This window comes from Meleagris gallopavo, chromosome 18, assembly GCF_905368555.1.
Source record: "Meleagris gallopavo chromosome 18, MGAL_WU_HG_1.1, whole genome shotgun sequence".
Classification (NCBI taxonomy): domain Eukaryota; kingdom Metazoa; phylum Chordata; class Aves; order Galliformes; family Phasianidae; genus Meleagris; species Meleagris gallopavo.
This window is the reverse complement of record NC_139421.1, coordinates 96,449-121,520: the sequence shown is the minus strand read 5'-3', so window position 1 is coordinate 121,520 and position 25,072 is coordinate 96,449. Positions and strand designations below refer to the sequence as shown.

At 60.9% G+C, this 25,072-nt stretch overlaps 6 protein-coding genes across 11 annotated transcripts; 5 read left to right on the top strand and 1 right to left on the bottom strand.

Annotated features, from left to right (window-relative positions):
• The first annotated feature begins 1,153 nt into the window (after positions 1-1,153).
• LOC104913632 (class II histocompatibility antigen, B-L beta chain) lies at positions 1,154-2,768 on the top strand. Its single transcript, XM_085239054.1, has 6 exons — positions 1,154-1,314; positions 1,524-1,793; positions 1,880-2,161; positions 2,250-2,360; positions 2,432-2,455; positions 2,601-2,768. The coding sequence occupies exons 1-6, from the start codon at positions 1,224-1,226 to the stop codon at positions 2,612-2,614; spliced, it is 792 nt and encodes a 263-aa protein (XP_085095180.1). The 5' UTR covers positions 1,154-1,223; the 3' UTR covers positions 2,615-2,768.
• Positions 2,769-3,265: 497 nt separating this feature from the next.
• BRD2 (bromodomain containing 2) lies at positions 3,266-12,251 on the bottom strand. 4 transcript variants are annotated; one of them, XM_085238948.1, is made up of 12 exons: positions 12,117-12,251; positions 7,596-7,896; positions 6,624-6,761; positions 6,405-6,546; positions 6,115-6,323; positions 5,655-6,026; positions 5,433-5,561; positions 5,102-5,356; positions 4,824-5,023; positions 4,424-4,734; positions 4,217-4,339; positions 3,266-4,143 (listed from the first exon to the last, which is right to left on the bottom strand). In XM_085238948.1, the coding sequence occupies exons 2-12, from the start codon at positions 7,866-7,868 to the stop codon at positions 4,013-4,015; spliced, it is 2,283 nt and encodes a 760-aa protein (XP_085095074.1). In that variant the 5' UTR covers positions 7,869-7,896; positions 12,117-12,251; the 3' UTR covers positions 3,266-4,012. The 4 variants fall into 4 exon arrangements, with proteins under 4 accessions (XP_085095074.1, XP_085095073.1, XP_085095072.1 ...); XM_085238947.1 differs by lacking the exon at positions 12,117-12,251 and adding an exon at positions 9,627-11,604 and having other exon boundaries at positions 4,824-4,984; XM_085238946.1 differs by lacking the exon at positions 12,117-12,251 and adding an exon at positions 9,627-11,596.
• Positions 12,252-13,366: 1,115 nt separating this feature from the next.
• DMA (class II histocompatibility antigen, M alpha chain) lies at positions 13,367-15,873 on the top strand. Its single transcript, XM_010720603.4, has 4 exons — positions 13,367-13,549; positions 14,196-14,462; positions 15,273-15,554; positions 15,635-15,873. The coding sequence occupies exons 1-4, from the start codon at positions 13,477-13,479 to the stop codon at positions 15,802-15,804; spliced, it is 792 nt and encodes a 263-aa protein (XP_010718905.2). The 5' UTR covers positions 13,367-13,476; the 3' UTR covers positions 15,805-15,873.
• Positions 15,874-15,960: 87 nt separating this feature from the next.
• Positions 15,961-18,444, top strand: LOC104913622 (HLA class II histocompatibility antigen, DM beta chain). Of its 2 annotated transcripts, none has more exons than XR_014887156.1 (5): positions 15,961-16,112; positions 16,601-16,882; positions 17,500-17,765; positions 17,847-17,960; positions 18,047-18,184. XR_014887156.1 is itself a non-coding variant. In XM_010720600.4 (5 exons), exons 1-5 carry the CDS (start codon positions 16,028-16,030, stop codon positions 18,274-18,276), a joined length of 987 nt encoding a protein of 328 aa, XP_010718902.2. In that variant the 5' UTR covers positions 15,961-16,027; the 3' UTR covers positions 18,277-18,444. The 2 variants fall into 2 exon arrangements, 1 of the variants encoding a protein (XP_010718902.2); XM_010720600.4 differs by having other exon boundaries at positions 17,500-17,775; positions 18,047-18,444.
• A 172-nt stretch (positions 18,445-18,616) lies between these two features.
• Positions 18,617-21,621, top strand: DMB2 (HLA class II histocompatibility antigen, DM beta chain). 2 transcript variants are annotated; one of them, XM_085239060.1, is made up of 6 exons: positions 18,617-18,766; positions 19,546-19,827; positions 20,619-20,903; positions 20,977-21,096; positions 21,405-21,440; positions 21,523-21,621. In XM_085239060.1, the coding sequence occupies exons 1-6, from the start codon at positions 18,724-18,726 to the stop codon at positions 21,531-21,533; spliced, it is 777 nt and encodes a 258-aa protein (XP_085095186.1). In that variant the 5' UTR covers positions 18,617-18,723; the 3' UTR covers positions 21,534-21,621. The 2 variants fall into 2 exon arrangements, with proteins under 2 accessions (XP_085095186.1, XP_085095187.1); XM_085239061.1 differs by lacking the exon at positions 18,617-18,766 and adding an exon at positions 20,336-20,397 and having other exon boundaries at positions 19,568-19,827.
• A 625-nt stretch (positions 21,622-22,246) lies between these two features.
• Positions 22,247-25,031, top strand: LOC100545817 (class I histocompatibility antigen, F10 alpha chain). The gene is made up of 8 exons (XM_085239044.1): positions 22,247-22,403; positions 22,513-22,782; positions 23,017-23,292; positions 23,382-23,654; positions 23,727-23,834; positions 23,958-23,990; positions 24,149-24,181; positions 24,332-25,031. Exons 1-8 carry the CDS (start codon positions 22,337-22,339, stop codon positions 24,352-24,354), a joined length of 1,083 nt encoding a protein of 360 aa, XP_085095170.1. The 5' UTR covers positions 22,247-22,336; the 3' UTR covers positions 24,355-25,031.
• Positions 25,032-25,072: the final 41 nt, after the last annotated feature.

The following is a 25,072-nucleotide window of genomic DNA, read 5'->3' as shown; positions in this document are numbered from 1 at the left end:
GACATTGCCACGGTCATCCTACCGTTACCACATTGTCAGCCCATTCTCACCCCACATCCCCCCCCATATCACACCTGTTGTCCCCCCATGTTCTCTCGCCATGTTCTGCCCACGGTGCCCCCACGGTCACCCCACGGTTCCCTTTGATCTCTCTGGGGAGCATTGGGCTCCATGAGGTCACTGTAATGGGATCATGGGAGGAGCACGGGGTGAGCATGGATGGATGACAATTGAGGTGACCGTGGGGGGAACACGGTGTGTGAATGGGGTGACGAAGAGGTGACCGTGGGGTGACCACTGTGAGACCACAGTGAGGCCATCAGGTGATCATTTGGTGACCAGGGCAACACCAAATGGGGACCGTGAGATGATTGATGAGATTGTGAAGAGAAGACAGGGGGACCAAGGGATGATTGTGTAGGGATGACCGTGAAGGAGAACGTGGGAAGATGTTAATTACCACAGGGAGACCAGAGGGGGAATGTGGGGTGGCCATAATGGGAACACAGCCAGGATGTGGAATGGCCATGAATCATGGATCTGTCACTGGGTGATTGTGAGGAGACCATGAAGGAAACATGGGGAGAATATGGGGAGAATATTGGGGTAAGAAGGGATGCAGAAGGGGAAATCGTGGTGAGAACACAGGGGGACCAGGAGGAGAAAATAGAGGGACAGAGAGTTGAGTAGAGGGGATGAGAGTGGGCAGAACTCATCGTGACCAGGAGATGACATGAGGGGACCAGGAGGGTAATACGGGGGAACGTGAGGTGGGGTTGGGGGAGAAAGAGGGTGGGGTGACCATGGGATGAGCATTGCAATACCGTGGACTGACCACAGGAGAACCACAGTGCGACCATGGGGGGAGCATCGGATGGCCGTGAGGACACATTAAAGGTACCGCTGCAGGAACGTGACATAACGGAGATGTAACCATCGGTGGACCCTCGGGGGATATGGGAGAACGTGGTGTGATGGTGGGGAGTCCAAATGGCCATACCGTGGGAAGCACAGAACCGTAATGGGGGGAACGTTGTACGGAACGGAGCAGCGAAGGGGTCACGACGGGGCAGTGTGTCGAAGGGAGCCCCGCGGAGCAGAACTCTGCCCGGAGACGGGTGACGTCGCCCAGCGCCGCCGCCGCTCATTGGCCCTCCCCGCCCGGCCCCGGGCTCGCGGCTGGCGCGGGGTGCCGGGTCCCCCATCGTCCGGCGGCAGCAGCCATGGGGAGCGGGCGCGTCCCGGCGGCGGGGGCCGTGCTGGTGGCACTGCTGGCGCTGGGAGCCCGGCCGGCCGCCGGCACGCGGCCCTCGGGTGAGCTCGGAGCCGCGGCGCGGGGACGGCGCTGCGTCCGCCCCGGAGAAAAACCCGGAGCCCTTGTGGACGTGCGCGGCGCTCGGGGCTCCGGAGGGATGGAGGGCGGGGGGGGAGGCAGAGCAGCTGTGGGTGGCAGCGGGGCCGGGGAGGGGCGGGGGGTCTGTCGGGGGGCGGCTGTGAGCCCTGACCGTGTCTTCTGCCCACAGCGTTCTTCCTCTACGGTGTGATACCTGAGTGCCAATTTCTGAACGGCACCGAGCGGGTGAGGTTTGTGGTGAGGCACGTCTACAACCGGCAGCAGACGTCGCACTTTGACAGCGACGTGGGGAAATTCGTGGCCGATACACCGCTGGGAGAGCCGCAAGCTGAGTACTGGAACAGCAACACCCAGTATATGGAGTACACACGGGGTTCGGTGGACACATACTGCCGGCACAACTACGGGGGGATTGAGTCCTTCACGGTGCAGAGGAGCGGTGAGTGCCGCGGGGCACAGCGCGGACGGCCGGGCACGCGCCGCGCCGTGGCGGTCGGTCCGCAGCGCTCCTCCCGTGCCCCGCAGTGGAGCCCAAGGTGCGGGTCTCGGCGCTGCAGTCGGGCTCCCTGCCCGAAACCGACCGCCTGGCGTGCTACGTGACGGGCTTCTACCCGCCGGAGATCGAGGTGAAGTGGTTCCTGAACGGGCGCGAGGAGACGGAGCGCGTGGTGTCCACGGACGTGATGCAGAACGGGGACTGGACGTACCAGGTGCTGGTGGTGCTGGAGACCGTCCCGCGGCGCGGGGACAGCTACGTGTGCCGGGTGGAGCACGCCAGCCTGCGGCAGCCCGTCAGCCAGCCTTGGGGTAAGGCCCCCGGCCCCCGGCCCGCCGCGGGGGGAGCGGGAGCGGGAGCGCGGTCCCCGGCGCTGAGCCCCCGCCTTCGTCTCCGCAGAGCCGCCGGCGGACGCGGGCAGGAGCAAGCTGCTGACGGGCGTGGGGGGCTTCGTGCTGGGGCTCGTCTTCCTGGCGCTGGGGCTCGTCGTGTTCCTGCGCGGTCAGAAAGGTGAGCGCTGGGGAGCGGGGCTGCGCCGGGGGGGGCTGCGGCCGCGCTGACCTCGTCTCGCTGTGTTTCAGGGCGACCCGTCGCCGCCGCTCCAGGTAACGTCCCGTCCCGTTCCCTTTCCTATTCCCGTTCTCCTTCCTGTGGCTGTTCCCGTTCCCGTTCCGTTCCCGTTCCCGTTCCCGTTCCATTCCCGGCCCCGAGCTCGGCGCGGGGCTCAGCTCTGCCCGCCTCTCCCCGCAGGGATGCTGAATTAGCTGCTGCCCCGCCGAGCCGCTCCACCCGCATCCCCGACCGTCTCCTCGGCTCTCCCTCGAGCTGCCACCGCGTCCTTTCGAGCTGTCACCACTCTGCACGTTTTGTCCCCATCCTAATAAACGCGCTTTGACGCCGCTGTTCGCTGCCCGTGAACCGTTGGGGACTTTCCATCGCGTGGGGGGAAGAGGGGGGGGAAGTGAAAACTTCGTGGAGAAGCGAACCCAGCGCCCTATGGGTCCCGCGGGACACGGAGTTGTGGGCGTGGGGTCGGGTTGGACTCAACCTTGGTGGTCATATTCCACCCATAGGGAGCTCATGGCCACCCAATGGCCCTAATGTAGACTCCGTGGTCACACCACTATTGCCTTTTGGTCACCGCATGTTCACTCTGTTACCTCTGGGATCCCTCGGTGGTCACCCCATGTCCCCCCAGGGCTCCCTCATGTCCTCTCTCTCATCTCTTCCTATTGACCACACAGCCCACCCCTATGGATAACCCAAAGCCAGCACCAGTGGTGTCGGGATGCAGATGTGGGGCCCTGGCTCTGTCCCTGCAAGCACAGGGTGGTGACAGCCCACGCAGTGATGCTGTGTCATTTGTCACCACGTCATCTGTCACCCGGCAGAGGACACACAGCCACAGCCCCGGCTCAACTCGAATAATATTTTCTTTATTTACATGTTAAAGAATTGAAAGGTTGGAAACATACAGTAAGATGAAAACACGGCTCTAAGGGTCTAACAGTGGGGCAGGAGGGTGAAAGGGGGGAAAAAAAAAAAAAAAGGGGGGGGGGAAAAACCCAAAACGAGTAGAAAAAAATTATACAGTCAACGTAAAAAAGGGGTGGCCCTCCCTCCCCCAGTGGGAACATGCGGCGCTGCGTGCCGGGGGGGATTTTATGTACAGGGGCCGGGCAGCTCCAATAAATTAAAACCTCCAGATACAATGGGGCAGGGTGCAGAGCCCCTCACTGTGTGGTTTTCCTTCTTTAAATGCTTTTTTTTTTTTTTAATTTTTTTTTTTTTAATTTTTTCTCTTTTTTTAATTTTTTCTTAAAAACCCCAAACCTTTTTTCTCCCCCCCTTTGTTTTGGAAAAAATCCCAGAAGTCAGGAGAAAGAGAAAAAAAAAAAAAAAAAAAAAAAAAAAAAAAAAAAAAAGCCAACCCTAACACAACAAACAGTAAAACCTGCTGGGGGGCACTGCTGATCCCCCCCCTTGTCCGACCCCACAGCCCCACACTGCCCTGGGGATGCTCAGGGGCCTCCGGTCACACCGGGACCCCCAGCTGAGTCCATGGGGTGTCCCCTGGGCTGTTGGGGGGCTCTCAGTCCGCTCCACGCCAGCCCGGTCCTGCAGAGCTGCTCGGCATGTCGCCCCATGCGGTGCTGTGGGGTTTAACCCGAATCCGAGTCGCTGGTGTCCGAGGACGAGGAGCTGGAGCTGGAGCTGCTGGAGTCGGAGCTGGAGCTGGAGGCGCTGAGCCGCGAAACGGCCACCTGCTGCGCCGACTCGGGCTTCTCGTTGGCTGCAATGAGACAGAAAAGTGCTCAGCAACACCATGGATCGCACCCCAATCCCACCCCGGACCCCACACTCACCCTTTTTTGGGGGTTTCTTGGCGGAGTTGAGCTGCCCGCTGACGTCCTGCAGCCGTTTCTCCAGCTCTCGCTTCTTCTCCAGTGCCAGTTCCTCTTTCGTCTTCCCCACTGGCTTCTTCATGGCTGTGAGAGGTTGGGTTCAGCCCCACGCCGTCCCACCTCCCCTCCTAGGGCCGCCCCCCCTCCTGAACGCAGTCCCGCACTCACTCTCACTATAGGGTTTGCGGGGTTTCTTCCGCAGGCAGGACAGCACGTAGCGCTCCAGCTCACGCAGCGTGGAGGGTTTGAGGGTCTCAAAGTCGATCTCGATCTCCTCGGGGTTGGAATCACGCAGTGAGGGCTCCCGGGACTGGATGATGTGCACCACACGGCCCAGCTTCTCCCCGGGCAGTTTGTTGATGTCCAGACTCAGCTGCCTCTTCTCGTCGTACGTCATCGGTTTGCTCTCCTCTTCCTCCTCTGAATCATAGAGGGCGGGTGGAGGCGGCAGCGTCGCTTTTGCTGCTTTCTTTGAATTCCTGCAGGAAGCAAAGCACCATCACGAAAATGGACCTTAGGAATCACCCCACAGCCGACCACCGTCCCCCAAAAAACAGCCTGCACTCACTTGGAGCTGCCCCCGCTGCTCCCCCCGCCGCCGCCCTTCTTGGCTTTGCGGAGCTGAGCCTGACGCGCCCGGCTCTCCTCGTCTCCTCCTCTCCCTTTGTGCTTCTCTGATTTCTTCTTTTTCTTTTTCTCCCGCTTCTTTTTGGGTTTGGAAACGGGGCCCTGTGAGAGGGCAGCCAGCTGCTCGTGCACGGCCCGCAGCTGTGGGGGGAGACAGGGGGTGAGGCGGGCATGGGGAGCGGGCACAGGCAGCAGCACCGGCCCGGCTCCGGTCCTCACCTGCTCCTGCAGCTCTGCCAGGCGGTTGGCGCGTTCCTCCTCTGAGTCAGAGCTCTCCTCGCTCTCCGACGAGCTCTCGCTGCTGCTCTCATCCTCATCATCATCCTCATCGTCTTCATCTTCATCATCCTCATCGCTGGAGGATTCCTCGGAAGAGGATTTGGACAGGGCTCCAAGCAGCGGGGCGGACACTGAGGGCGGGCTGGCGTCCTGCGGCTCATCGGGCATCTTGGCGTAGCTGAACTCAAAGACGTCCTGACAGAGAGGACACAGCGGGGTGAGGAGCTGGGTGGGCTGAGGGTTCCTGGGGCTGCTGGGCAACCCCACCCACCTGCAGCTTGCGGGCCATGGCCACCACGTCGTGGTCGGGCGGGTTGTATTTGTAGCAGTTGGAGAACATTAACCGGACATCGGCAGCAAACTCCTGCGCGTCGTGGTAGTCCCGGTTCTCCATCTTCCGCTGTGGGGAGGGAAGGGGGTGAGCAGACCTCAAAGCCACCCCCATAGAGCCCCCACGAGGCTGTGTCAACACCCGCAGGGTCCCCGAGCGAACCTTGATGGTGCTGAGGTCCATGGGGTGTTTGATGATCTCGTGGTAGTCGTGCAGCCCCAGCGCCGAGGCATCGACCGGCTTGTAGAAGGGCCACGCGTAGGCGGCGTGCTTCTTGGAGAGCAGCTCCTTCAGGATGCCATTGCAGTATTTGAGCTGCTCTGACAATTTGCCCTTTTTGGAGGTTTGGTGCTGCTGGGAATCCGGCAAGTCCTTCTTGGGGGGTTTGATGGGGCGGCCGCTCTCGCGCCGCACGGGGATTTTGGCCGCCTTGGCCTCCAGCAGCGTGGCCGACGGGGAGGATTCACCGCTGGTGGCGATGATGGCGGTGGTGGTGGGGGTGGTGGTGTCTGCTTTCCGCTTCACACCCTTTTTCTACCAAAATACAGAAAGGTTGATGAATGTGAGGCCCAGCACTGCCCACAGAGCCTCCTCCCGTGAGCAAAGAGCTCCCATCTCCCACCTTGGCCACGGGTTGGGTGGGCGCAGGCGCAGCCAGCACGGCCGGGGCAGCGGAGTGCAGCGATTTGAGGAGCGGAGCGGAGATGACGGACGGGTGGGGAATGTTGACGATGGTGGTGGCAATGTCGGGGCTCGGGGTGTACACAGCAGTGTGGGACACAGAGGAGACAGCCGGCACTTGCTGAGCAGCTGTGAGGCCTGCGAGGAGCGCTGCGGACAGGCAGAACCCCCATTAGCACCCAAGTACCTTCAGTGCTCCACCTGAAGTGCAACCCAAAGAACCCCGGGTACCTGCCGCCCGCGATGCTCCCTTCTTGTGGCTGTTCTTGGCCACTGGGACCACGATCTCCTGCTCTTCTGGTGGCATCTGGGCCACCTTCTGCAGAAAGATCTTCTCCAGGGTTTGGGCCATCAGCACGATGTCATCTGTGGGCTACGGGGACAACCAAAACGTCACGGGATGCAGAGACGGCACCGCAGGCCCCAAAGAATCCATGCTCCAGCCCTCACCTTGTTGTAGATGTAGCAGTTGGTGAACATGGTGTTGAAGTCCTGCATGCACTCAGCTGCCCCCCAGTAGTAGTTGTTCTCCAAGCGCCGCTTGATCGTCCCCATGTCCATGGGCTGCTTGATGATCTTGTGGTAATCCTGCACAGGGGATGGAGGGACAGTCAGCGCCATGTTGGCGACCACACCGCACCCCTCCCGGCCCCAGAAGCGGTTGTTTGGGGTTTTTAGGAGCTCAGCATCCCCCAAAGCATCAGGATGTTGACACGCACACAGATCCGCTCTCGCACCATGCATCAAAAGCGGGGCAAAGGGGTGCAAAGGGATGGAAAAACACCTCCGGGTCTGGTCCCCGCCCGAGAGTGCCACCGTGCTGCTCTGTAGGGACCTTCGGGTGCTCTTGTGGGGTGCCTACGCTATGGGGACAGCCAAAACACCGCTGTCCGCAGCATGAGGTGCAATGGGGCCGCTAACGCTAAAGTAAGAGCAAACCTATGTGGAATTTACCTCTGGGCTTTAAATCCTTGGGCGCCACAGGTGCACGGGGGGCTGGCGTTTAATATTGGGGTCACAAGATGTCTTCTACAAATTCATGGATGGGAATCTGCAAAACGCATTCAGGGCACAAGAGATTAGCTGAGGAAACGTCCGGGTTCCCTCTAGAGCAGCTGCGTCACCTCAGCCATACCCGTGCGGTGGCACTGGGAGGGGACAGCAGCTCTGAGGACATCAGGTCACCTACTGGGGGGGCTTCAGAGCCTGTGGGGTTGGGATTACGCCCCTAAGAGAGGGCGAGGCCAGCACAGCCCAGGCACCTGCGGCTGCATCTCTGTGGTGGAGCCCATAGAGGGGACAACGCCGTCCCTGTGGCACTCTCAGGCTGGGGACCGCGGCTCGGGGTGGCCCTCAGCGCCCGGGGGACAAATTTGGGGACACACAGCCATGCTGGGGGACCCGCAGGAGGGGGCACGTTACCGGCAGACCCAGCTTGACGGCGTCGACGGGCTGACGGAAAGGCCAAGCGAACTGGTGCTTCCACAGGGCTTTCATCACCACTTTGTGCAGGTACTGCAGCTGGTTGGTGACCCGGCCGGGCTTTTTGGGGTTCGAGACCTCCGGTGGAGGGGGGTTCGCCTGGGGGGTCTGCAGGGCTGGCACCGAGGCCATGGTGGGGCTCTCGAAGCCCTCGTAAAGCAGCGAGGGTTTGCGGATGCGTTTGCCCGGGGTCGATTCCGTTGCCAAACCCATAAGCCCGGCATTTCCCTCCCCCAGAATCCTGCAAGGGAGCAAAAGACATCATGAGCGGGGACGGGGCCAGCATTCCACCGCCAAGGTGCACAAAAACAGCTCAAAAAACAGGAAAAAAATAATCAAAAAAAAGGAGGTGGGAGCAAACAAAGAGGCGGTGCAGGGGGTGACATCGGTGCCCAGCAGTTTCACCACCCCAAGGTACGACAGCCTGCACTACAGCATGACAAGGCAGCACCCACTCAGACCCTAAACTGGAACCACAACAGTGGATACCAAATGTTTGGTAATGGGCACAAAGTTTAAGTGGGAAAATGATTTAAGCAGCTGGGAGATGCGGGATATCTGCAGCACGAGAATTTATCACTAGGAAAATACGGGGAACGTTGAGCACTGGGGCTGCTTTCTCAGACAGCTCCCAGGGTGTTCCCCAACCCGCCAAAGACGTGGTGGGAATAACAAGGAAGGAAGGTGACAGAAGGACACAGTGGCCCCAGCAGCGGTGTTGTAGGTGGGAGGACAGGGTGAGACCCCTCAGTGTGGGGACAGTGCCCCCGAAAGCAGCTCAATCAGCAGAGCCCTAAAGGCTGCCAGGCCCTTGCAATACTGACCCCAAGGACCAGGGAGGTGAGGAGTGGATAAATGGGGGTGGCCCCGGCAGGATTCATGGGGAAAGCAGAGCTGCCAGGTTTCTGTAGGATCTGTGCCCGTGTCCCTGACAGAATCCATACAGACTGCAGGGCTGCCAGGTCCCCACGTCCCTCAAGGATCCACAAAAATGGGAGATGGATAAATAGGAACATACAGCAGATAAATGGGATTGCGTGACCCCAAATTCAGAGCTCTGTGACACAAAAGCTCCATACCTCTGGTGGAGATTCACACTGCACCCCAATCCCCAGGCAATGAAGGGGCAGTGGCAGAAAGCTGTTGTATCCCTGCATCCCTGAACCCAAAGGATCCACGGGGATGGGGAATAGATAAATGGGGATGACTCTGTAAGAACTGGGTCCCATGCTCCTGTCCTCAAAAATCCATGGGGATTGCACTGTCGGATGCACTGTAGGATCCAGGGCTTCACGTCCCTGTCCCCAGAAGATCTATGAGGATGATTCTGTACTATGCACCTCCCTGTGTCCCTGCTAGGATCCATAGGGACAGCATGCTGTCAGGTCCCCTGTAGGATCCACAGCCCTAAAAGCAGCTTGGTGGGTGAATGGAAAGGAATGGCAGGTCCCTAAAGGGTGCCAGGTCACCATGTCCCAGTCCCCAAAGGACCCTCAAGTACAACAAATGAATAAATAAGGATAAGCAGCATCTCAATAGCATACAAATGATATCAGGTGCAGAGATTTCAGACACATCAGCCTCATCTCCCCTTAGGATTCAGGTCCCCATGCCCCTGTCGGAACTATGGGGACAGAGAGGCTGATGGATTCCCTGTAGGACTGAGTCCCTGTGTCCCTGACCCCAAAGAATCGATGGGGACAGAGAGCAGATAAACAGCGATAGCCCTGTAAGATCCAGGTCCCCGTCAGGATCCATGGGGACTGCAAGGCTGCCACGTCCCCGAGCAATCGATCCACGGGGATGAGGAGCACATAAACGAGGACAACCGGCAGGCAAACGAGATGCAATCGGCCCCCGGTGGAACACTGGGATACGGCAGCCCCACACCGCCGTCCCCACAGCGCTGCCACCCCCCGTCCATAACTGCCAACACCCCCCCGGCCCCCATTCCTGCCCCCCATCACCTACTTGCTCTGGGGATTCACATTCTGCAGCATGCCGGCGGCTGCGTGCCCGGCCCTGGCTCCCGGCCTTCCTCCTCCACCTCCTCCTCCTGCCGCCGCCGCCTCCTCCGACGTCCCCCCCACTTTGCCCACCGAGCAGCGCCCGTTAAGGCAGCGGCCCTCGGCCGGGCATGAGGCGGCGGCTCCGGCCGGGCCCCGCCGCGCGCCCTCACATCAGCGGAGAAAATGGCGGCGGGGCCTGGATGGAGAGGGGGGACCTTCCTGCTCTCCGCTGCGCTCGGAACCCGCCGCGACGCCGCCGATATAGGGCCGGGAACGCCGCTGGGAGCCGGATGGATCCTCGGAAGGGCGGCGTGAGGCGGATGGGAGGCGGGCAGAGGGCGGATGGAGGCGGATGGTTCAGCGGGAGGGCTCCATCTTGGCTCGTAGGCCCCGAAGAGGGATCGGTGCCGGCGGCCGCAGGCAGGGGTCGCTACGGAGGCCGGGGAGGGTCCGGTGGAGCCGTCCGGGAGCGCGAAGGCGGGGGCTGGGCCCGCCCGGTGGAGGATGGAGGCGGATTGGGGCCGCCCCCCAGCGCGCGCCGAGCCCGACCCGCACCGTCCCTTCGTCCCCACGAAATGGCGCCGCTCGGCCTGCCCCCGGCCGCCCTTATATAGACACCACCTGGATGCTGATTGGTGGGCGGACGCGCTGACGTCAGCCACCCGCTTGCACCCGCCCCGCCGCTGCCTCATTGGGCGGCGGTGCTCACCGCGCAGCGCTCCTCTTGGCCGCCCTACACGCCACTCACCCGTGCCGCTCCCCCCCGCCCTTCCGCCCAGCACTAGGGCTGTCATTGGTCGGCGCTGCCATTCCCGGCGCGGCGATTAGCCACTGCGGATCACGTGAGGGCGGCGCTGTTGGCTGTTGTTGTCGCGCGCGAAGGTGCAGAGAGAGGGGGAGGGCTGAGGCGGACGCCGCCATTTTGTGTGGCGGCGGCCAACGGGCGCGGGCGTCCCGGGGGCTCGGATTCTCCGCCCAAAGGCTCTTCAGGGGCCTCATCGGACCCCAATCCGTCCCTACGGGACTCGGTGGGGCTCTCCCAGCCGGCAGCAGCCATCGGGCAGTGGAGCTGCGGCGGTCCGTGAGCCGCGGGCTGAGCTGTGGTGAGGCGGTGAGCCGGGCTCCGGGGATCCTGAGGGGTCCTGAGGTAATCGCGACCCTCAGCGCTGTCCTGGGGGGTTCAGTGCCACCCCATGGTGGTCGTGGGGCTCACAGACCGTCCCCTCCCCCGCTCCCACTGCGATCCGGGGGGGTCGAGGCCACCCCATGGCTATTCTGAGGTGTTCCGTGTCCCTCCTCCCCACGGCAGTCCTGGAGGGCTCACAACTACTCCAGAGCGACCCTACAGCAGTTCGGGGGGGTCTCAATACCACCCCACAACAACTGGGACCCTTAGAGCCTCCCCCCCTCAAACCAATCCTCGATTCCTCAAGGCCGCCCCACACCAACGCTTGACGTCTCAACCTCCCCCTCTCCCCTACACACACACACCAGTTCTACGGTCCACAGAACAATCCCACAGCGATCCTGAGACGTTCCATAGTCCCTCCGTAGCAATCTTTAGTTTCTCAAGGCCACTCCATAGCACGGGAGGCTCCGCTGCCTCCCCCCCGTGGCAATCCCCGGGGGCTCAGTACCATCCCACAGCAATTTCGAGGCGCTCAGAGCTCCCACATAGCAATCCTGGGGTCCTCGAGGCCACCCCACGCCGATCTCAGGGTGCTCAATGCCACCCCATAGCCGCCCTACGCAGACCTCGGGGTCCTCACAATCACCCCACGCCAATCCTGAGAAACTCAATGCCACCCCGCAGCCAGTCCCGGGGTGCCCCATTGCCTCTCCAAAGCCCCCACCCCATTCCGGGGTTGCTCAGTGCCACCGCACAGTCCCCCCCCAAACCACTCCTGGACACCCCACGGACACCCCAACGCCCTAAAACAAATCTGAGTGTGCTCAGTGCAACCCCCCGCGCAACCTCAGGCTGCCCCACGACCCTCCCAACTCACGCGTGAGCCACAGACCCCCCTTTTTCCTCCCCATCCCAAACCCCTCCGGCCCCACACGCCAAAGGCTCTCAAAGACCCCCCCCGCAGCCATCCCGGACCCCAACAGGGCTTTGGGGTCCCCCCACGGCGCTCCCCGGTGCCGCCCCCCCCCCGCCCCGTGACACAGCACTTTGGATCCCCGCGGGCCCTCCCCGCCGCGCCCCCGCGCGAACACCCAAACATGGCGCTTTTCGCCCCAAAAGCGCCGCGCACAAAGCGGCGCCGCCCATTGGTCGTTTGCCCGCCGTCCTCGCCTCCCATTGGTACCTTCGATGGCGGAGGGGCGGAACCAGATTTGATTGACACCTCGTGCTCACGTGTCCTCCCCCCCCCCGATTGGGTCTTTTTCGTTAAAAAAAAAAAATAAAATCATTAAAAAAGGGCGAAGTTGCCCCATCCTCACTCACCTGAGCCGCTCCCACGCGGGGCCACGACCCCCGACCCGATATCATCCTCTTGTCGCCCCCTTAAAGCCCCGTTTTTGGGGCAAAAAATCAAAAAAAACATCCCAGGGCAGAAAAAGGAGCCACGCGCTACGTCAGCTGCGCCGCGATTGGCCGCCTGCCGTCACGTGATACCCCCGCGCCACTCCGACGGCCCCATTCATGGAGTCCGGGCGACTCCGCGGGGTCCTATCGCCGCTCCAGGGGGGGCGATGGGGCGCATGCGCAGTGCAGGGGCATGTGGGGGAGGAGGGAGGGGTGGGGCTATGGGGGTGCGCAGTGCTGCTGGGGTGCTGCGGTGGGGTTGCATGGCGTTGCAAGGTTGCAGCCATGAAGATTCACGGCATTGTAAGTGTGCATCTGTAGGGGCCCGTGGTATTGCAAGGGTGCACCTATGGGAGTGCCCGGCGTTGCAAGGGTGCAGCCCTGGACGCGTATGTCATTGCAAAGGGTGCAGCTGTGGAGGTGAATGGCATTGCAAGGGTGTATCTATGGGAGTGCACAGCATTGCAAGGGCGCACCGATGGGTGTGCCTGGCATTGCGTGCGTGCATGTGTGGGGATGCATGGCATTGCGGGGGTGCACCAATGGGGGTGCTTGGGATCGCAAGGGTGCGCCTATAGCAGTGCCTGGCATTGCAAGGATGCACGCAGGGATGCGTACGGCATTGCGGGGGTGCAGCTGCCGGCATTGCAGAGGGCCGATCTCGCCCGTAGGGCTGTGCAAACCTGACTGCGGTGCAGCGCTTCCAGCTCGGAGGGCGCATTGCAGTGCGGTGCATTGCAGTGCGAGCAGCCACTGCTGCAGGGATTGCAGTGCACGCCCCGAGGATGTCCCCTCGGCTCCAAACGCCAACTTTTACCCCCCAAATCCCACGCTTTTATCCCCCAAATACGTAGTTTTACGCACAAAACACGTTTTTACCATCAAACCTCAGCCTTTTCTTTCAAAATCCCTCGCAAAAGCAACATCCGCGCTGTGATGAGACAGCCCAGCGATCTAGGCAGCCCACTCGTCCCCTACTTCGTTAATTAGCGGTGCTTATTAATTGCTCGCCGTTGGTTCAGCGCCTATTACAGCGTCGGGGCTCCCCGCTAGTTTCTTCTACCTAGCAACACGTGACGCAAGGTAATTGCGGAGCGCGGCCATTGGTTGAGCCGCACGATCGCCGCCTGTCACAGCGCCGGTGTTCCCCGTGGATCTGTTCTGCCTAGCAACCGATGACGCGAGCGGGTGTCCTGCGGGCTTGTTCTGCCTGGTAACCGCTGACGCGTAGAGCCGCGAGGCACGGCCATTGGCTGAACTGGTTGCCGGTAGCTGAGGGATGGGGGCTGCGAGCGGGCGCGGGGCGCTCGTGGCAGCGCTGCTGGGGGCGGCCCTGGGGAGCGTCAGAGCCGGTAGGGAGAGGCGGGGGCATAGGGTGGGCATGGGGTAGTGCCAGGGGTGTCCAAGATACGTGTATGGGGAGTGCAAGGGGCTGTGCAAGGAGTGGATCGTGCTAGGTAAGGGTGGGCATGTACTAGTGCAAGGAGTTGTGCAAGGGGTGTTTGCGCATTGATGCAAGCGGAGGATGAGCAGGAGGGTGCTTGCACGCATGCAGGTGGCTGTGCATGGTGTGGTTGGTGCATTAGTGCAGCGGGGTTGAATGTGAGAAATGGAGTGAAAGGGGTGCCATGCACTACTGGTTCAAGAGACTGTGCAAGGAATGCGTTGTGCTTTATTGCAAGGGAGGAGTGCAAACAGGCGTGCATTTGTGCAAGGAGTAGCCGTGCACTGGTGCAAGGGGCTGTGTACGGAGTTCTTTGTGCATTAGTGCACAGAGTACGTGAGCAGGAGGACGCAGGCACTAAATTAGTGCGGAGGTTGTGCAAGGGGTGGTTGGTGCATTGGTGCAAGAGGAAGTGTAAGCGTGTACGAGTTGAAGTGCACTCAGCGTGCAGAGTGTGTACACGTGAAGTGAGTGTGCATGCAGCAGACGTGTCCATGCACAGTGTGCGTGTGCCTGGTGTGTCCCCGTGTCCCACGCCCTGTCTGTGCCCACAGAGCCATCGCTGCACACTCTGTCCGAGGTGCTCTTCTGCCAGCCGGACACGCCATCGTTGGGGCTGTCGGTGGCCTTCGACTTGGAGCAGCTCTTCTCATTCGATGTCCCCAACTCGCAGTGGCTGCCGCAGCTCCCCGATGGCCCCGCCTGGCCCGCGGGCACCGAGCAGCCCCAGGAGCTGCAGCACGACACCATACTGTGCCGCAAGCTGCACGACGAGCTCACCAGGCTCGCCACCGGGCCACGGCCAATGCCTGAAGCCAAGGGTTGGTACTGCTGTCCCCACTGTGACCCTGCTGATGGGTCCCCAGCCATGTGTTCCCGGTGATGCTGACCCCAGTAGACATCCCCAATTGATGCATCCCTATTGATGCATCCCCCATGCACATCCCACTGATGTGTTCTCAGTGGACATCCCCAGTTGATCCTTTTCCCAGTGGTGCTGTCCCCAGTAGACATCCCCAGCTGATGAAGTCCTTGTTGAAGTTGTCTTGATTCATTCATTCCCACTGATGTGTTCCCAATGGACATCCCCAATTGATGATGTCCCCACTGATCCCATCCCCATTGATGCATCCCCAGTGGACATCCCCAGTTGATGTTGTCCCCGTTGATTTATTCCCCATAGACATCCCCATTGATACTATCCCCATTGACGTGTCCCCACTGGACATCCCCATTTATGCTATCCCCTGTAGTGCTGTCCCCATTGATGCTGTCCCCAATGGACATCCCAATCGATGCTGTCCCCAGTGATGTGTTCCCAGTGACATCCCCTGTTGATGCTGTCCCCACTGATGCTGTCCCCAAGAATATGTCCCCAGTGATGTGCGTTCCCAATGGACGTCCCAACTGATGCTGTCCCCAACGATGTGTCCTCACTGATGTGTCCCCAGTCCATGCTGTCCCCAGTGACGTGTTCCCAGCAGTACGACTTCACCGATGTACCCCCAGTTGATGCTATCCCCCGTGGTGCATCCCCAATGATGTTTCCCCAATATGATGCTGTCCCCAATGATGCATCCCCCATTAATGCATTCCCACTGATGCGTCCCCACTGATGTGTCCCCCTGCAGGCATCCCAGTGGCTGATGTCTTCCTGCAGCAGCCGTTGCATCTGGGCTATCCCAACACCCTGGTCTGTATGGTGGGCAACATCTTCCCCCCAGCCATCACCATCAGCTGGCAGCGGGACGGCGTCCCCATCACCGACGGCGTAACCCACCTCACCTACATCCCCATGGAGGACCTGGGCTTCATGCGCTTCTCCTACCTGGCGGTGACACCTCACTCTGGTGACATCTACTCCTGCATTGTCACCCGCGAGAGGGACAACATGTCCGTGGTGGCTTATTGGGGTGAGTGGGGACGTGGGGGCGATGCTTTGTGTCCCCGCAGCGGTGGCCGATTGGGGTGTGAACGCTTTGTGTCCCCGCAGTGCCGCAGGACCCCATCCCTTCGGACGTGTTGGCCATGGCGGTGTGCGGCGCGGTGACGGCGCTGGGCGTCCTGCTGGCACTGCTGGGTTTGGGGCTGCTGCTGTCCGCCCGCCGGCACAGTACATGGGGACAACGGGGACAGTGGGGACATTCACCCCGAACTCATTGATATCCTCCATGAGTTGATCCCTCGGCTTGGGAATGGTGGCAGTGATGTAATTAAAGCCTTTCGTTTGCAGCGCGGTGTCCTCGTTTGTCTCCGCTCCAGGAAGGGTGGTAATTAATGGGGTTGGGTGTTGTCCCCACAGCCCCTGGGTGGCAAAGTCTGATCCCATTGCACCGCCCATGGGGTGACGTGGGGAGGAGGAGGAAAAGGAGGAGGGACGGAGGGGATGAAGGCTGCAATGCTCCCGATGGGGCCGACGCGTTTCAGGGTGCTGGGGGCGATGGGGCTGGCGCTGAGCTGCGGGGCAGCAGGTAGGACGGGGGGAGCGTGGGGTTTTTGGGGTGAAGCACGGGGTTTTAGGGTGCAACATGGGCTTTTTGGGGTGCAACAAGTGGGTTTTGGTGTGAAGCGTGGGGGTTTTGGGGTGCAGCGTGAGTTTTTTGGGTGCAAAATGGGGTTTTTGGCAATGTGGGTTTGGGGGTGCAGTGTGAGTTTTTAGGGTGCAACATGGGTTTTAGGGTACAGTGTAGGGCTTTGGAGTGCAACGTGGGGTGCTGCATGTATTTATAGTGCACAAAGTGTGGTTCTTGGGGTGCAGTGTGAGTTTTTAGGGTACAATGTGGGGTTCTTAGGGTGCAGTGTGAGTTTTCAGGGTATACTGCATGGGATTTCTGGGGTGCACTATGAGCTTTTAGGGTACAACATGGGCTTTTTGGGGTACAGCACGGGGTTTTAAGGTGCAGCACAGGGCTTTGGGGTGCAGCCCCACTACTGTGCCCACCCCGTGCCCCCAATGCAGGCGCCTTCGTGGTGCACATGGCCAGCTCCTGCCTGCTGACAGCCAATGGCTCCCTGGGGGGCTTTGACCTCATCGTGGCCTTCAACAAGAACCCCCTGGTGTGCTACGACCCCGACGCCTACATCTTCTACCCCTGTGACGGGTGGCTGCTGCACGATGTTGCCACTTTGGTCGCCATCTTCCTAAATAATAATGCCACATGGGTGCAGCGTGCAGAGGCGCGCAGACAGGCGTGCACTGAGCTGGCTGCACAGTTCTGGGCACACACAGCACTGCGGAGGAGTGAGCACTGCTGCATGCAAGTGGAGCGTTGCAAACGGGCATTGCATGGGATTGTTGCATGGGGGTGTTGCACTGGGGTGATGCTGGGACGCTGACAGGGATGTTGCAAAGGGAACTGCATGGGGATATCGCACAGGAGGTTGAATGGGACATTGCTTGGGGACATTCCAAAGAAACTGAGTGGGAGATTGCAAAGGAACGTTGCATGGGGACTTTGCACAGAGCATTGCAGGGGATCCACGCAAGAAATTTGCATGCGGAATGCGCAGAGACATTGCATGGGAATGCAGCATGGGGTCATTGCATGAGGAATTGAGAGGGACTTTGCACAGGGAAGTGCAAAGGGGCGTCACAAGGGGACATGGCACGGGACGTTATAGGGGGAATTGCATGGGGACACCCAAAGGGAATGCAAAGGGACGTTGGATGGGGACACTGCAAACAAATTGAGTGGGAGATTGCACCGGGACGTTGCATGGGGACATTGCATGGGGATGTGGCATAGGGTGATGCACCTGTATAATGCACGGGGACATTGCATGGACTGTCCCACCAACCACCCTGCAGGGTGACAGAGGGTACCGTCCCCAGCTCTGACCATCCCCCCTTTGCTGCAGCACCACCCCAAGTCCGCATCGTCCCCATCCCCATCTCCAACGACCCCGACAGCGTCCGCCTCATCTGCCACGTCTGGGGCTTCTTCCCACCTGCGGTGACCATCCAGTGGCTGCAAAACGGCCTCGTGGTGGCCTCAGAAGACACCAAACTGCTGCCCAATGGGGACTGGACCTACAGGACACAGACGACCCTGAGGGCCAGCACTGCAGCGGGGAGCACCTACACATGTTCAGTGTGGCACTCCAGCCTGGAGCAGCCGCTGCAGGTGGACTGGAGTGAGTTAGGGGACGGGGATGTGGCACCCACACCCCACAGTCCCCCATGGCTCATTTTGCTGTTCCCGCAGGTCCCAATTTGTCTCTGGGGATGATGGCACAGGTGGCAGTGGCAGTCATGGCGCTGACCTTGGGGTTGGTGGCATTCAGCGCTGGGGTTTTCAGCTTCTGTCAGAGGCCACGGGGTGAGGTGCTGGGGATTTGTGTGACACCAAGGATCTGTTGTCCAGCGTGGGATGTCCCTCCTCATTCATCATCTTCTGTGTGACAGGTCCTGGTGCTGGTCCCAGTCCCCATTCTGATGCGGGTTCTGATTCCAATCCTGGTCCTCAAAGTGATCCCCGTCCAAGTTCTGGTCCCCATCCCAGTCCTGGTCCTCATTCTGGTTCTGATCCTCATCCCAGTCCTGGTCCCCATCCCAGTCCTGATCCCCATTCTGCTTCTGATCCACATCCCGGTCCTGGTCCCGGTCCTGGCTTTGCTTCTGGTCCCTATCCTTGACCCTGGTCCTGGTCCCCATCCCGATGCCAGTCCCAGTCCTGGTCCCCATCCTGGTCCTACTCCCCAGTTTGGGGACCTCAATGACCGGAATTCCCATGTCTCAGCATGGGGACCCCCAGCTTGGGGTGAGGGGCTCTCATCCCCCAATAAAACCATCTGCAGCCCCAACATCGCTCTAATTCTTCGTTCTCACGTTGGGTGGGTGGGGCTCCCAGTGCTCCCAGTGCTCCCAGTGCTCCCAGTGCTCCCAGTGTTCCCCAGCCGTCTATGTCCCCTAAACGTCGGCTCCGCTGCATTTTGCTCCGGTAACAGATGACGCTGCCGCGACGCCGCCTCTGATTGGCTGCTCGGTGCCCCTCCTCCGCCCCACATCCGTGAAGGGGGCATGTGGGGTGGAGGGAGCAGAGGGGCCGCCCCCCAACCCCCCCCCCCGCTCCCCCCTCCGCGATGTTGGTGCTTCTGGGGCTGCTGCTGGGAGCGCGGGGGGCAGGTGGGGGTTGAGGGTTGGAGTGGTTGGGGGGGCTCTGCTTAATGAGACTCTGGTGGGGGGGAGCGTGGGGGGTCTCCGCTTTATGGGATTGTGGGGAGGGACTCGGAGGGGCTCTGCTTTATGGGACTCTGGGAGGGTTCTGGGGGGATTCTGCTCAATGGGATCATGGTAGGGGCTTGGGGGGGCTCTGCTTAATGGCATCGTGGAGGGGGCACTGGGGGTCTCAGCCTTTTAGGACGTTGGGGATGATTTGTGGGAGTCTCAGCTTTTCGGATATTGGGGCCACTTTGGGGCGTGGGGTGGTCTCAGCCCTTAGGACCCCCAGGGAGGACCTTAGGATGGATTCAGCCTTTTGGGATAGTGGGGTCCTTTTGGGGGCGAGGGTCTCAACTTTATGGGATGTTGTGCACAGTTTGGAGGAGGACTCAGCTCTGAGGGATGTTGGGGACAATTTGGGGGATCTCAGCCCTTTGAAACTCAAGGGAGGATTTTGGGGTGATGGGGGGGACTCAGCCTCTTGGGTTGCTAGGTATGATTTGGGAATGCTCAGCCTTATGGGATGGTGGGGGTACTCTGTGGGGAGCTCAGCTTTGTGGGATATTGGGGCCACTTCGGGGAGTCTCAACCCTTAGGACTCCCAGGCAGGTCTTTAGGGATCTCATGGGATCCCACTGTTGAGCTCAGCTCACTGTTGTGTCCCCACGGGGAACCTCTGGGGGCTCCAAATGGGGATGGGGTCACTGCCAGCACTGCCATCTCCCTGCTGTCCCCCAATTCAGGCGCCTTCATGGTGCACATGGCCAGCTCCTGCCCGCTGGCTGCCAACGGCTCTCTGCTGGGCTTCGACCTCACCGTGGCCTTCAACAAGAACCCCCTGGTGTGTTACGACCCCGACGTCCGCCGCTTCAACGCCTGCGATTGGAGGCTGCTGCACGACGTGGCTGAATGGATTGCCAGTTCCCTCAACAACGACAGCACCTGGGTGCAGCGCGCAGAGGCGCGGAGACGGACGTGCAGCAAACTGGCTGCACAGTTCTGGGCACAGACAGCACTGCGGAGGAGTGAGCATTGCAAATGGGGCTGTTGCATGGGGCGTTGCGTGGAGATGGTGTTGCATGAAGATGGTGTTGCATGGGGACGTTGCATAGCAATGATGCATGGGGTGTTGCACGGGGATGTTGTTGCATGGAGACATTGCACGGGGGCATTGCATGGGGGTGATGCATGGAGTGTTGCTTGGAGTTCTCAAGCACGGGGGTGTTGCATGGAAAAGTTGCATGGAGAATTGCACAGGGATGTTGCAAAGCATGTGCATGAGCACATATGGAAGATTGCACAGGGGTGCTGCAAAGCATAATGCATGGAGATGTTGTACGGAGGATTGCATGGGAGCTTTGCAGAACGTTCTGCATGGGGCATTGCTTAAGGGTCCCAAGCATGGGGATGCTGCAAGGAAAAGTTGCACAGAATATTGCTTGGTGTGTTGCATGGAGTTTGCTGCACGGGGATGTTGCATGGCGGATTGTAGGGTAGTTTTGCAGAGCACATTGCATTGCACATTGTGCACAGAGGAATGCACCGGGCATCTCGCAGGCTGTGGCACAGCGCTGTTGCAGAGGACATCCCACGAGGTATTGCAGCAGACAATGCACAGAGTGTGGGGACACCCCATGGGGATGTGGCACAGAGCATTGCACGGGGAATCCTACAGGGAAGTGAGATGGGGAAGTTGCGCGTTGCGTGGGGCGTTGCACAGAAGGAACAGTGCAGAGAATGGGGCAGGGACCGTCCACACCTCCTGCTGCTGACCGTCCCCATCCCCTGCTGCTCACCATCCCTGTCCCTGCTCCAGCTCAGCCCCAGGTCCGCATCATCCCTGCACAGACAGGGAACCCCAGCGTGCCCATCCGCCTCACCTGCCACGTGTGGGGCTTCTACCCCCCCGAGGTGACCATCATCTGGCTGCACAATGGGGACATCGTGGGGCCCGGAGACCACTCGCCCATGTCCGCCATCCCCAATGGGAACTGGACCTACCAGACACAGGTGGCTCTTTCAGTGGCCCCGGAGGTGGGGGACACCTACACGTGCTCAGTGCAGCATGCCAGCTTGGAGGAGCCCCTCCTGGAGGACTGGAGTGAGTTGGGGTCGATGGGGTGGCAGGGGACAGCGGTGTCCCCGCTGTGTCACTGCTGGCTGTGTCCCTGCAGGTCCTGGGCTGACACTGGAGGTGACTCTGATGGTGGCTGTGGCCACTGTTGCAATGGTGCTGGGGCTCGGCTTGCTCCTCATTGGTGTCTTCTGCTGGCGGGCCCAGCCCCCTGCCCCAGGTGAGTGCTTGGGAGGGACCCTGAGGGGCTCCATGGATCTCTAAGAGGTCTCTGTGGGGTTCCTATGAGTCTCTGTGGGTTGCTGTGGATGTTTCTGTTCTCTGTGGGTCCCTGTGAGGTCTCTGTTGATCCCTATGGGTTGCTGTGGGGCCTGTGTGGGTCCCTCTATTGGACACTATGAGGTCTCTATTGGTCTCTGTGTGTCCCTATGGATCTCTATGTGTTCTCTGTGGGTCATATGGGTCTCTATGGGATGTGACCATCTGTGACAAGAGCCCCACTCACCCCTCCTATTCCCCCACTTTTAGGTTACACCCCACTTCCCGGTCACAACTACCCTTCAGGTAAGTGTCCCCAACCTGTCCCTGTCCCCATTGCCATCAATAAAGGCTGAATGACCCCATCCCTCACCCCATGTCCCCACAGGCAGCATCTGATGGACACCTTCTGTCACCCACTGTCCCTGCATGTCCCCATCCCCGACCCTGAGCCGTGGTGCTGACATTAAAGACACTCTGCAGCCTCTGTTGGTGTCCCTGTGAGTTTATTGGGACAGGGTGATGTCACTGGGGAGAGGTTCGGTAGGGGTCATCGCATCCATGATGGTGACAGTGAGTGACATCGTGCGTGGGGAGATGTCCGGGTGCTCGTGGAGTCTGTGTTTTAGGGCCAGTTCTGCTCAGTGCCTCCATAAGTGATCTGGATATACGTCATGAGTCACTCCGATTAAGCAGGGGACAACGCTGAACTGGGAGGAGCCATTGACTCAGGGTTGGAGTGGTGATCCCAGAGGATTCCTCCGCCCTCTGTGCCTCTCCGAATCCAACGGCTCCGTACTGGAAGGAGCGCTCCGTGCACCCCACACCCGGCGGGGCTCATCGCAGCCCCCCGGCCCTGCTCTGACTGACGGCTCCTTCCCTTCCCACCGCCCCCCGGCCCTCTACAAAAGCCCTCGGCCACTTCCCCTGGCTCAGGGACACGGCCCCGTTGGGACACAGCCCTGGTGGCCGCTCGGTGTGCGGTGGGCCGGGGGGGTCCCACACCGCTCCCGTCATCCGCCCCCGCTCCCCGCTTTCGCTTTCGATTCACAGTCCACGGGAGAGCATTCTGCCTGGCGCCCGGTGACGTCACGAGCGCTCCCGTCCGCCATTGGCGGGGCGGAGGCGGAGGAACCAATGGGAGCGCAGTGCGGGACAGAGCGGTGTCCCGGAACCTGGAGGCAGCGGAGTGATGCGCAGCGATGGGGTCGTGCGGGATCCTCGGCTGGGGGCTGCTTTTGCTCCGCGGCGTGTGCGGGGCGGCGGGCGGTGAGTGCGGCCGGACCGGGACCCCTCCCTGCCCGTAACCCCAGCGCGGGGCTGTGCCCGTGGGACCCTCACCCGCGGCTCACGGCCCCACTGCGCTCCGGCCCCGCAGACTCACACTCCCTGCGATACTTCCACACCGCGATGACGGATCCCGGTTCCGGGATGCCCTGGTTCGTGTCCGTGGGGTACGTGGACGGCGAGATCTTCGTGCACTATGACAGCACCGCGCGGAGGTACGTGCCCCGCACCGAGTGGATGAAGGCACCTGGAGCTGTGGATCCCGAGTACTGGGAGAGGAACACGCGGATCGCAAAGAGCAATGAGCGGAATGAACGTGAGGACCTGGGCACACTGCAGGAACGCTTCAACCAGAGCGGCGGTGAGCACGGCCGGGGCCGCGGCTCCGTGGGAGCGGGGCGGGGCGGGGCTCCATGGCGCGGTGCCGCCCGCGCCCCCCAGGCCTGGCCCTGCCCGGCGGCACCGTCCCGGGGCTGCCCGTCACAGCCGCACCGAGCTCGGGGTGCCGCGTCCCGGGGGGACCCCAACCCAACCCCACTGCAGTGGGACTCCGGAGCCGGAGGGGCCCCTCACCCCCTGCCCGGCTGTGTTTCAGGGTCTCACACGGTGCAGCGGATGTCAGGCTGTGACATTCTTGAGGACGGCACCATCCGGGGGTATCATCAGGTGGCGTATGATGGGAGAGACTTCATTGCCTTTGACAAAGACACGAAGACGTTCACTGCGACAGTTCCAGAGGCAGTTCTCACCAAGAGAAGATGGGAGGACGATGGGAGCGTTGCTGAGAGGTTGAAGCATTACCTGGAGAAAACCTGTGTGCAGTGGCTGCGGACATACATGGAGCGCAGGAAGGCAGAGCTGGAGAGGAGAGGTGAGGGGGGGCCGCGATGTGGGGCTGAAGGTGGGGCGGGGGCTCGGCGTGGGGAGCTCAGCCTGGCCCTCACTGCCGCCCGCCTGCAGAGCCGCCCGAGGTGCGAGTGTGGGGGAAGAAGGCTGACGGGATCCTGACCTTGTCCTGCCGCGCTCACGGCTTCTACCCGCGGCCCATCGACGTCAGCTGGATGAAGGACGGCGTGGCGCAGAACCAGGACACCCAATCGGGGGGCATCACGCCCAACAGCGACGGCACCTACCACACCTTGGTCACCATCGAGGGGCGGCCGGAGGACTGGGACAAGTACCAGTGCTGCGTGGAGCACGCCAGCCTGCAACAGCCCGGCTTCTACTCGTGGGGTGAGTGAGGTGCTGTGGGGCTGAGGGCTCCGGGCTGCCCCTTCCCCTGCTGATGACCCCGCTCTCCCCCAGAGCCATCACAGCCCAACCTGGTCCCCATCGTGGTGGGGGTGATTGTCGCCATTGTGGCCATCGCCATCGTGGGTGGTGTTGGATTCATCATCTACAGAAGCCATGCAGGTAAAAGCAGAGGGGTGCAGGAGGACAGCGGGGCTGTGGGGGAGATCCGAGATCCCCTTGGGAGCACCCAGCCTGGCTGTGATGTGAAGCTGTGCTGACATCTGTGCATCTCTCTGTCCGCAGGGAAGAAAGAAAGGGCCTACAACATTGCCCCCGGTGAGTGATGAGGGCAGAGCTGTCCCCCACCTCTGCCCAGTGCCAGGGCGGTCCTGGGGTCCCGCTTTCTCCCAGGGTTCCCATTCCTGGTGCTTGGGGCTGCTCCATGCCCCATACTGAGCACAGGGCCAGGACTCACGGCTGTTCCTTCCTTACAGACTGGGATGGTGGATCCAACAGCTCAGGCACAGGTGTGTTGTGGTGTGGGGCTGGGGGTTGGGAGGGTCCCTATGCTCTCTGTGGTTCTGCACCCAAGGCTGGGCTGTACTGGGGCTCTGCAGGGATTAGGGTTGGGATGGGAATGCAGTCCCATGGGACACCATCTCTTCTCATCCCCACAGGGAGCGACCACCCCATCATCTGAGTGCTGTGCTTCAGCCTGCAAGTGGAAGGCTGTCCCCACCAGCATTTGGGGTTGGTGATGGACACAGCCCCGTCCACTCAATCTCACGCATCTCCCCCTCTGCTTTCTATGCTGACTGTTATGCTTTGCCTGCTCTGCTTCCTGTGAAATGAACTGATGAGCGTTCTGTGCTCAGTTTGCCTGCAGTGTGCTCCGTGCTGTGGTTGGATGGGGTGGGTGAGAGGATTGTGTCCCGGTTTGGCTGCTCAGGGCGCTGAGTACCTGCTGTCCCGCTTCTTTGCTCTGCCTGCTGCTCACCCCCTCCATATTTCCCCCACTCCCCCATCACCTGCCCCTCTCTTCCATCACCTCTGTGACCCCAGACCCATGGTTGCCTGCTCCCTGTCCTGGATGAGCTCTAGTTTACTCACTGCCATCCCTGTGTGCTGGGATCTCCTTGCTCCTCCTCCCAGCTGTCCCTACATATATTTCCCCCCCCCCCCAGCTGAATGTCCTGCAGCACTTCCTTCTTGCCCCCATCCTGCTGCCTCTGTAATCCTCACCCTTCCCCACTCCACATCCCTCATCCCTCCCTTCCCCATACTCTCTGTCCCTGCTGTGCCCCTCCCCCTGCAGTTCTGTGCATCCCCACATTGTACCCTGTACTCAAATAAATATGATTGTTCTGCTGCCCTCCAGCCCTCTCCTGGTTTCTTTTCCCCCAGCTGGGTGTTGTTAG

What these genes read in the sequence shown, in the direction of transcription:
- LOC104913632 (XM_085239054.1), top strand. Translation starts at nt 1,224, where the DNA reads ATGGGGAGCGGGCGCGTCCCGGCGGCGGGGGCCGTGCTGGTGGCACTG. An exon ending in CTTCACGGTGCAGAGGAGCG is followed by an intron (nt 1,794 to 1,879) that starts GTGAGTGCCGCG and finishes CGTGCCCCGCAG; the next exon opens with TGGAGCCCAAGGTGCGGGTC. An exon ending in GTTCCTGCGCGGTCAGAAAG is followed by an intron (nt 2,361 to 2,431) that starts GTGAGCGCTGGG and finishes GCTGTGTTTCAG; the next exon opens with GGCGACCCGTCGCCGCCGCT.
- LOC104913622 (XM_010720600.4), top strand. Translation starts at nt 16,028, where the DNA reads ATGAAGGCTGCAATGCTCCCGATGGGGCCGACGCGTTTCAGGGTGCTG. An exon ending in GCTGAGCTGCGGGGCAGCAG is followed by an intron (nt 16,113 to 16,600) that starts GTAGGACGGGGG and finishes CCCCCAATGCAG; the next exon opens with GCGCCTTCGTGGTGCACATG. An exon ending in GCCGCTGCAGGTGGACTGGA is followed by an intron (nt 17,776 to 17,846) that starts GTGAGTTAGGGG and finishes CTGTTCCCGCAG; the next exon opens with GTCCCAATTTGTCTCTGGGG.
- BRD2 (XM_085238946.1), bottom strand. Translation starts at nt 9,655, where the DNA reads ATGCTGCAGAATGTGAATCCCCAGAGCAA. An exon ending in ACTGCTACATCTACAACAAG is followed by an intron (nt 6,547 to 6,623) that starts GTGAGGGCTGGA and finishes TTGTCCCCGTAG; the next exon opens with CCCACAGATGACATCGTGCT. An exon ending in GGGAGCATCGCGGGCGGCAG is followed by an intron (nt 6,324 to 6,404) that starts GTACCCGGGGTT and finishes GCCTGTCCGCAG; the next exon opens with CGCTCCTCGCAGGCCTCACA.
- DMA (XM_010720603.4), top strand. Translation starts at nt 13,477, where the DNA reads ATGGGGGCTGCGAGCGGGCGCGGGGCGCTCGTGGCAGCGCTGCTGGGG. An exon ending in CCTGGGGAGCGTCAGAGCCG is followed by an intron (nt 13,550 to 14,195) that starts GTAGGGAGAGGC and finishes CTGTGCCCACAG; the next exon opens with AGCCATCGCTGCACACTCTG. An exon ending in GCCAATGCCTGAAGCCAAGG is followed by an intron (nt 14,463 to 15,272) that starts GTTGGTACTGCT and finishes GTCCCCCTGCAG; the next exon opens with GCATCCCAGTGGCTGATGTC.
- LOC100545817 (XM_085239044.1), top strand. Translation starts at nt 22,337, where the DNA reads ATGGGGTCGTGCGGGATCCTCGGCTGGGGGCTGCTTTTGCTCCGCGGC. An exon ending in CGTGTGCGGGGCGGCGGGCG is followed by an intron (nt 22,404 to 22,512) that starts GTGAGTGCGGCC and finishes CCGGCCCCGCAG; the next exon opens with ACTCACACTCCCTGCGATAC. An exon ending in GGCAGAGCTGGAGAGGAGAG is followed by an intron (nt 23,293 to 23,381) that starts GTGAGGGGGGGC and finishes GCCCGCCTGCAG; the next exon opens with AGCCGCCCGAGGTGCGAGTG.
- DMB2 (XM_085239060.1), top strand. Translation starts at nt 18,724, where the DNA reads ATGTTGGTGCTTCTGGGGCTGCTGCTGGGAGCGCGGGGGGCAG. An exon ending in ACAGACAGCACTGCGGAGGA is followed by an intron (nt 19,828 to 20,618) that starts GTGAGCATTGCA and finishes TCCCTGCTCCAG; the next exon opens with CTCAGCCCCAGGTCCGCATC. An exon ending in GCCCCTCCTGGAGGACTGGA is followed by an intron (nt 20,904 to 20,976) that starts GTGAGTTGGGGT and finishes GTGTCCCTGCAG; the next exon opens with GTCCTGGGCTGACACTGGAG.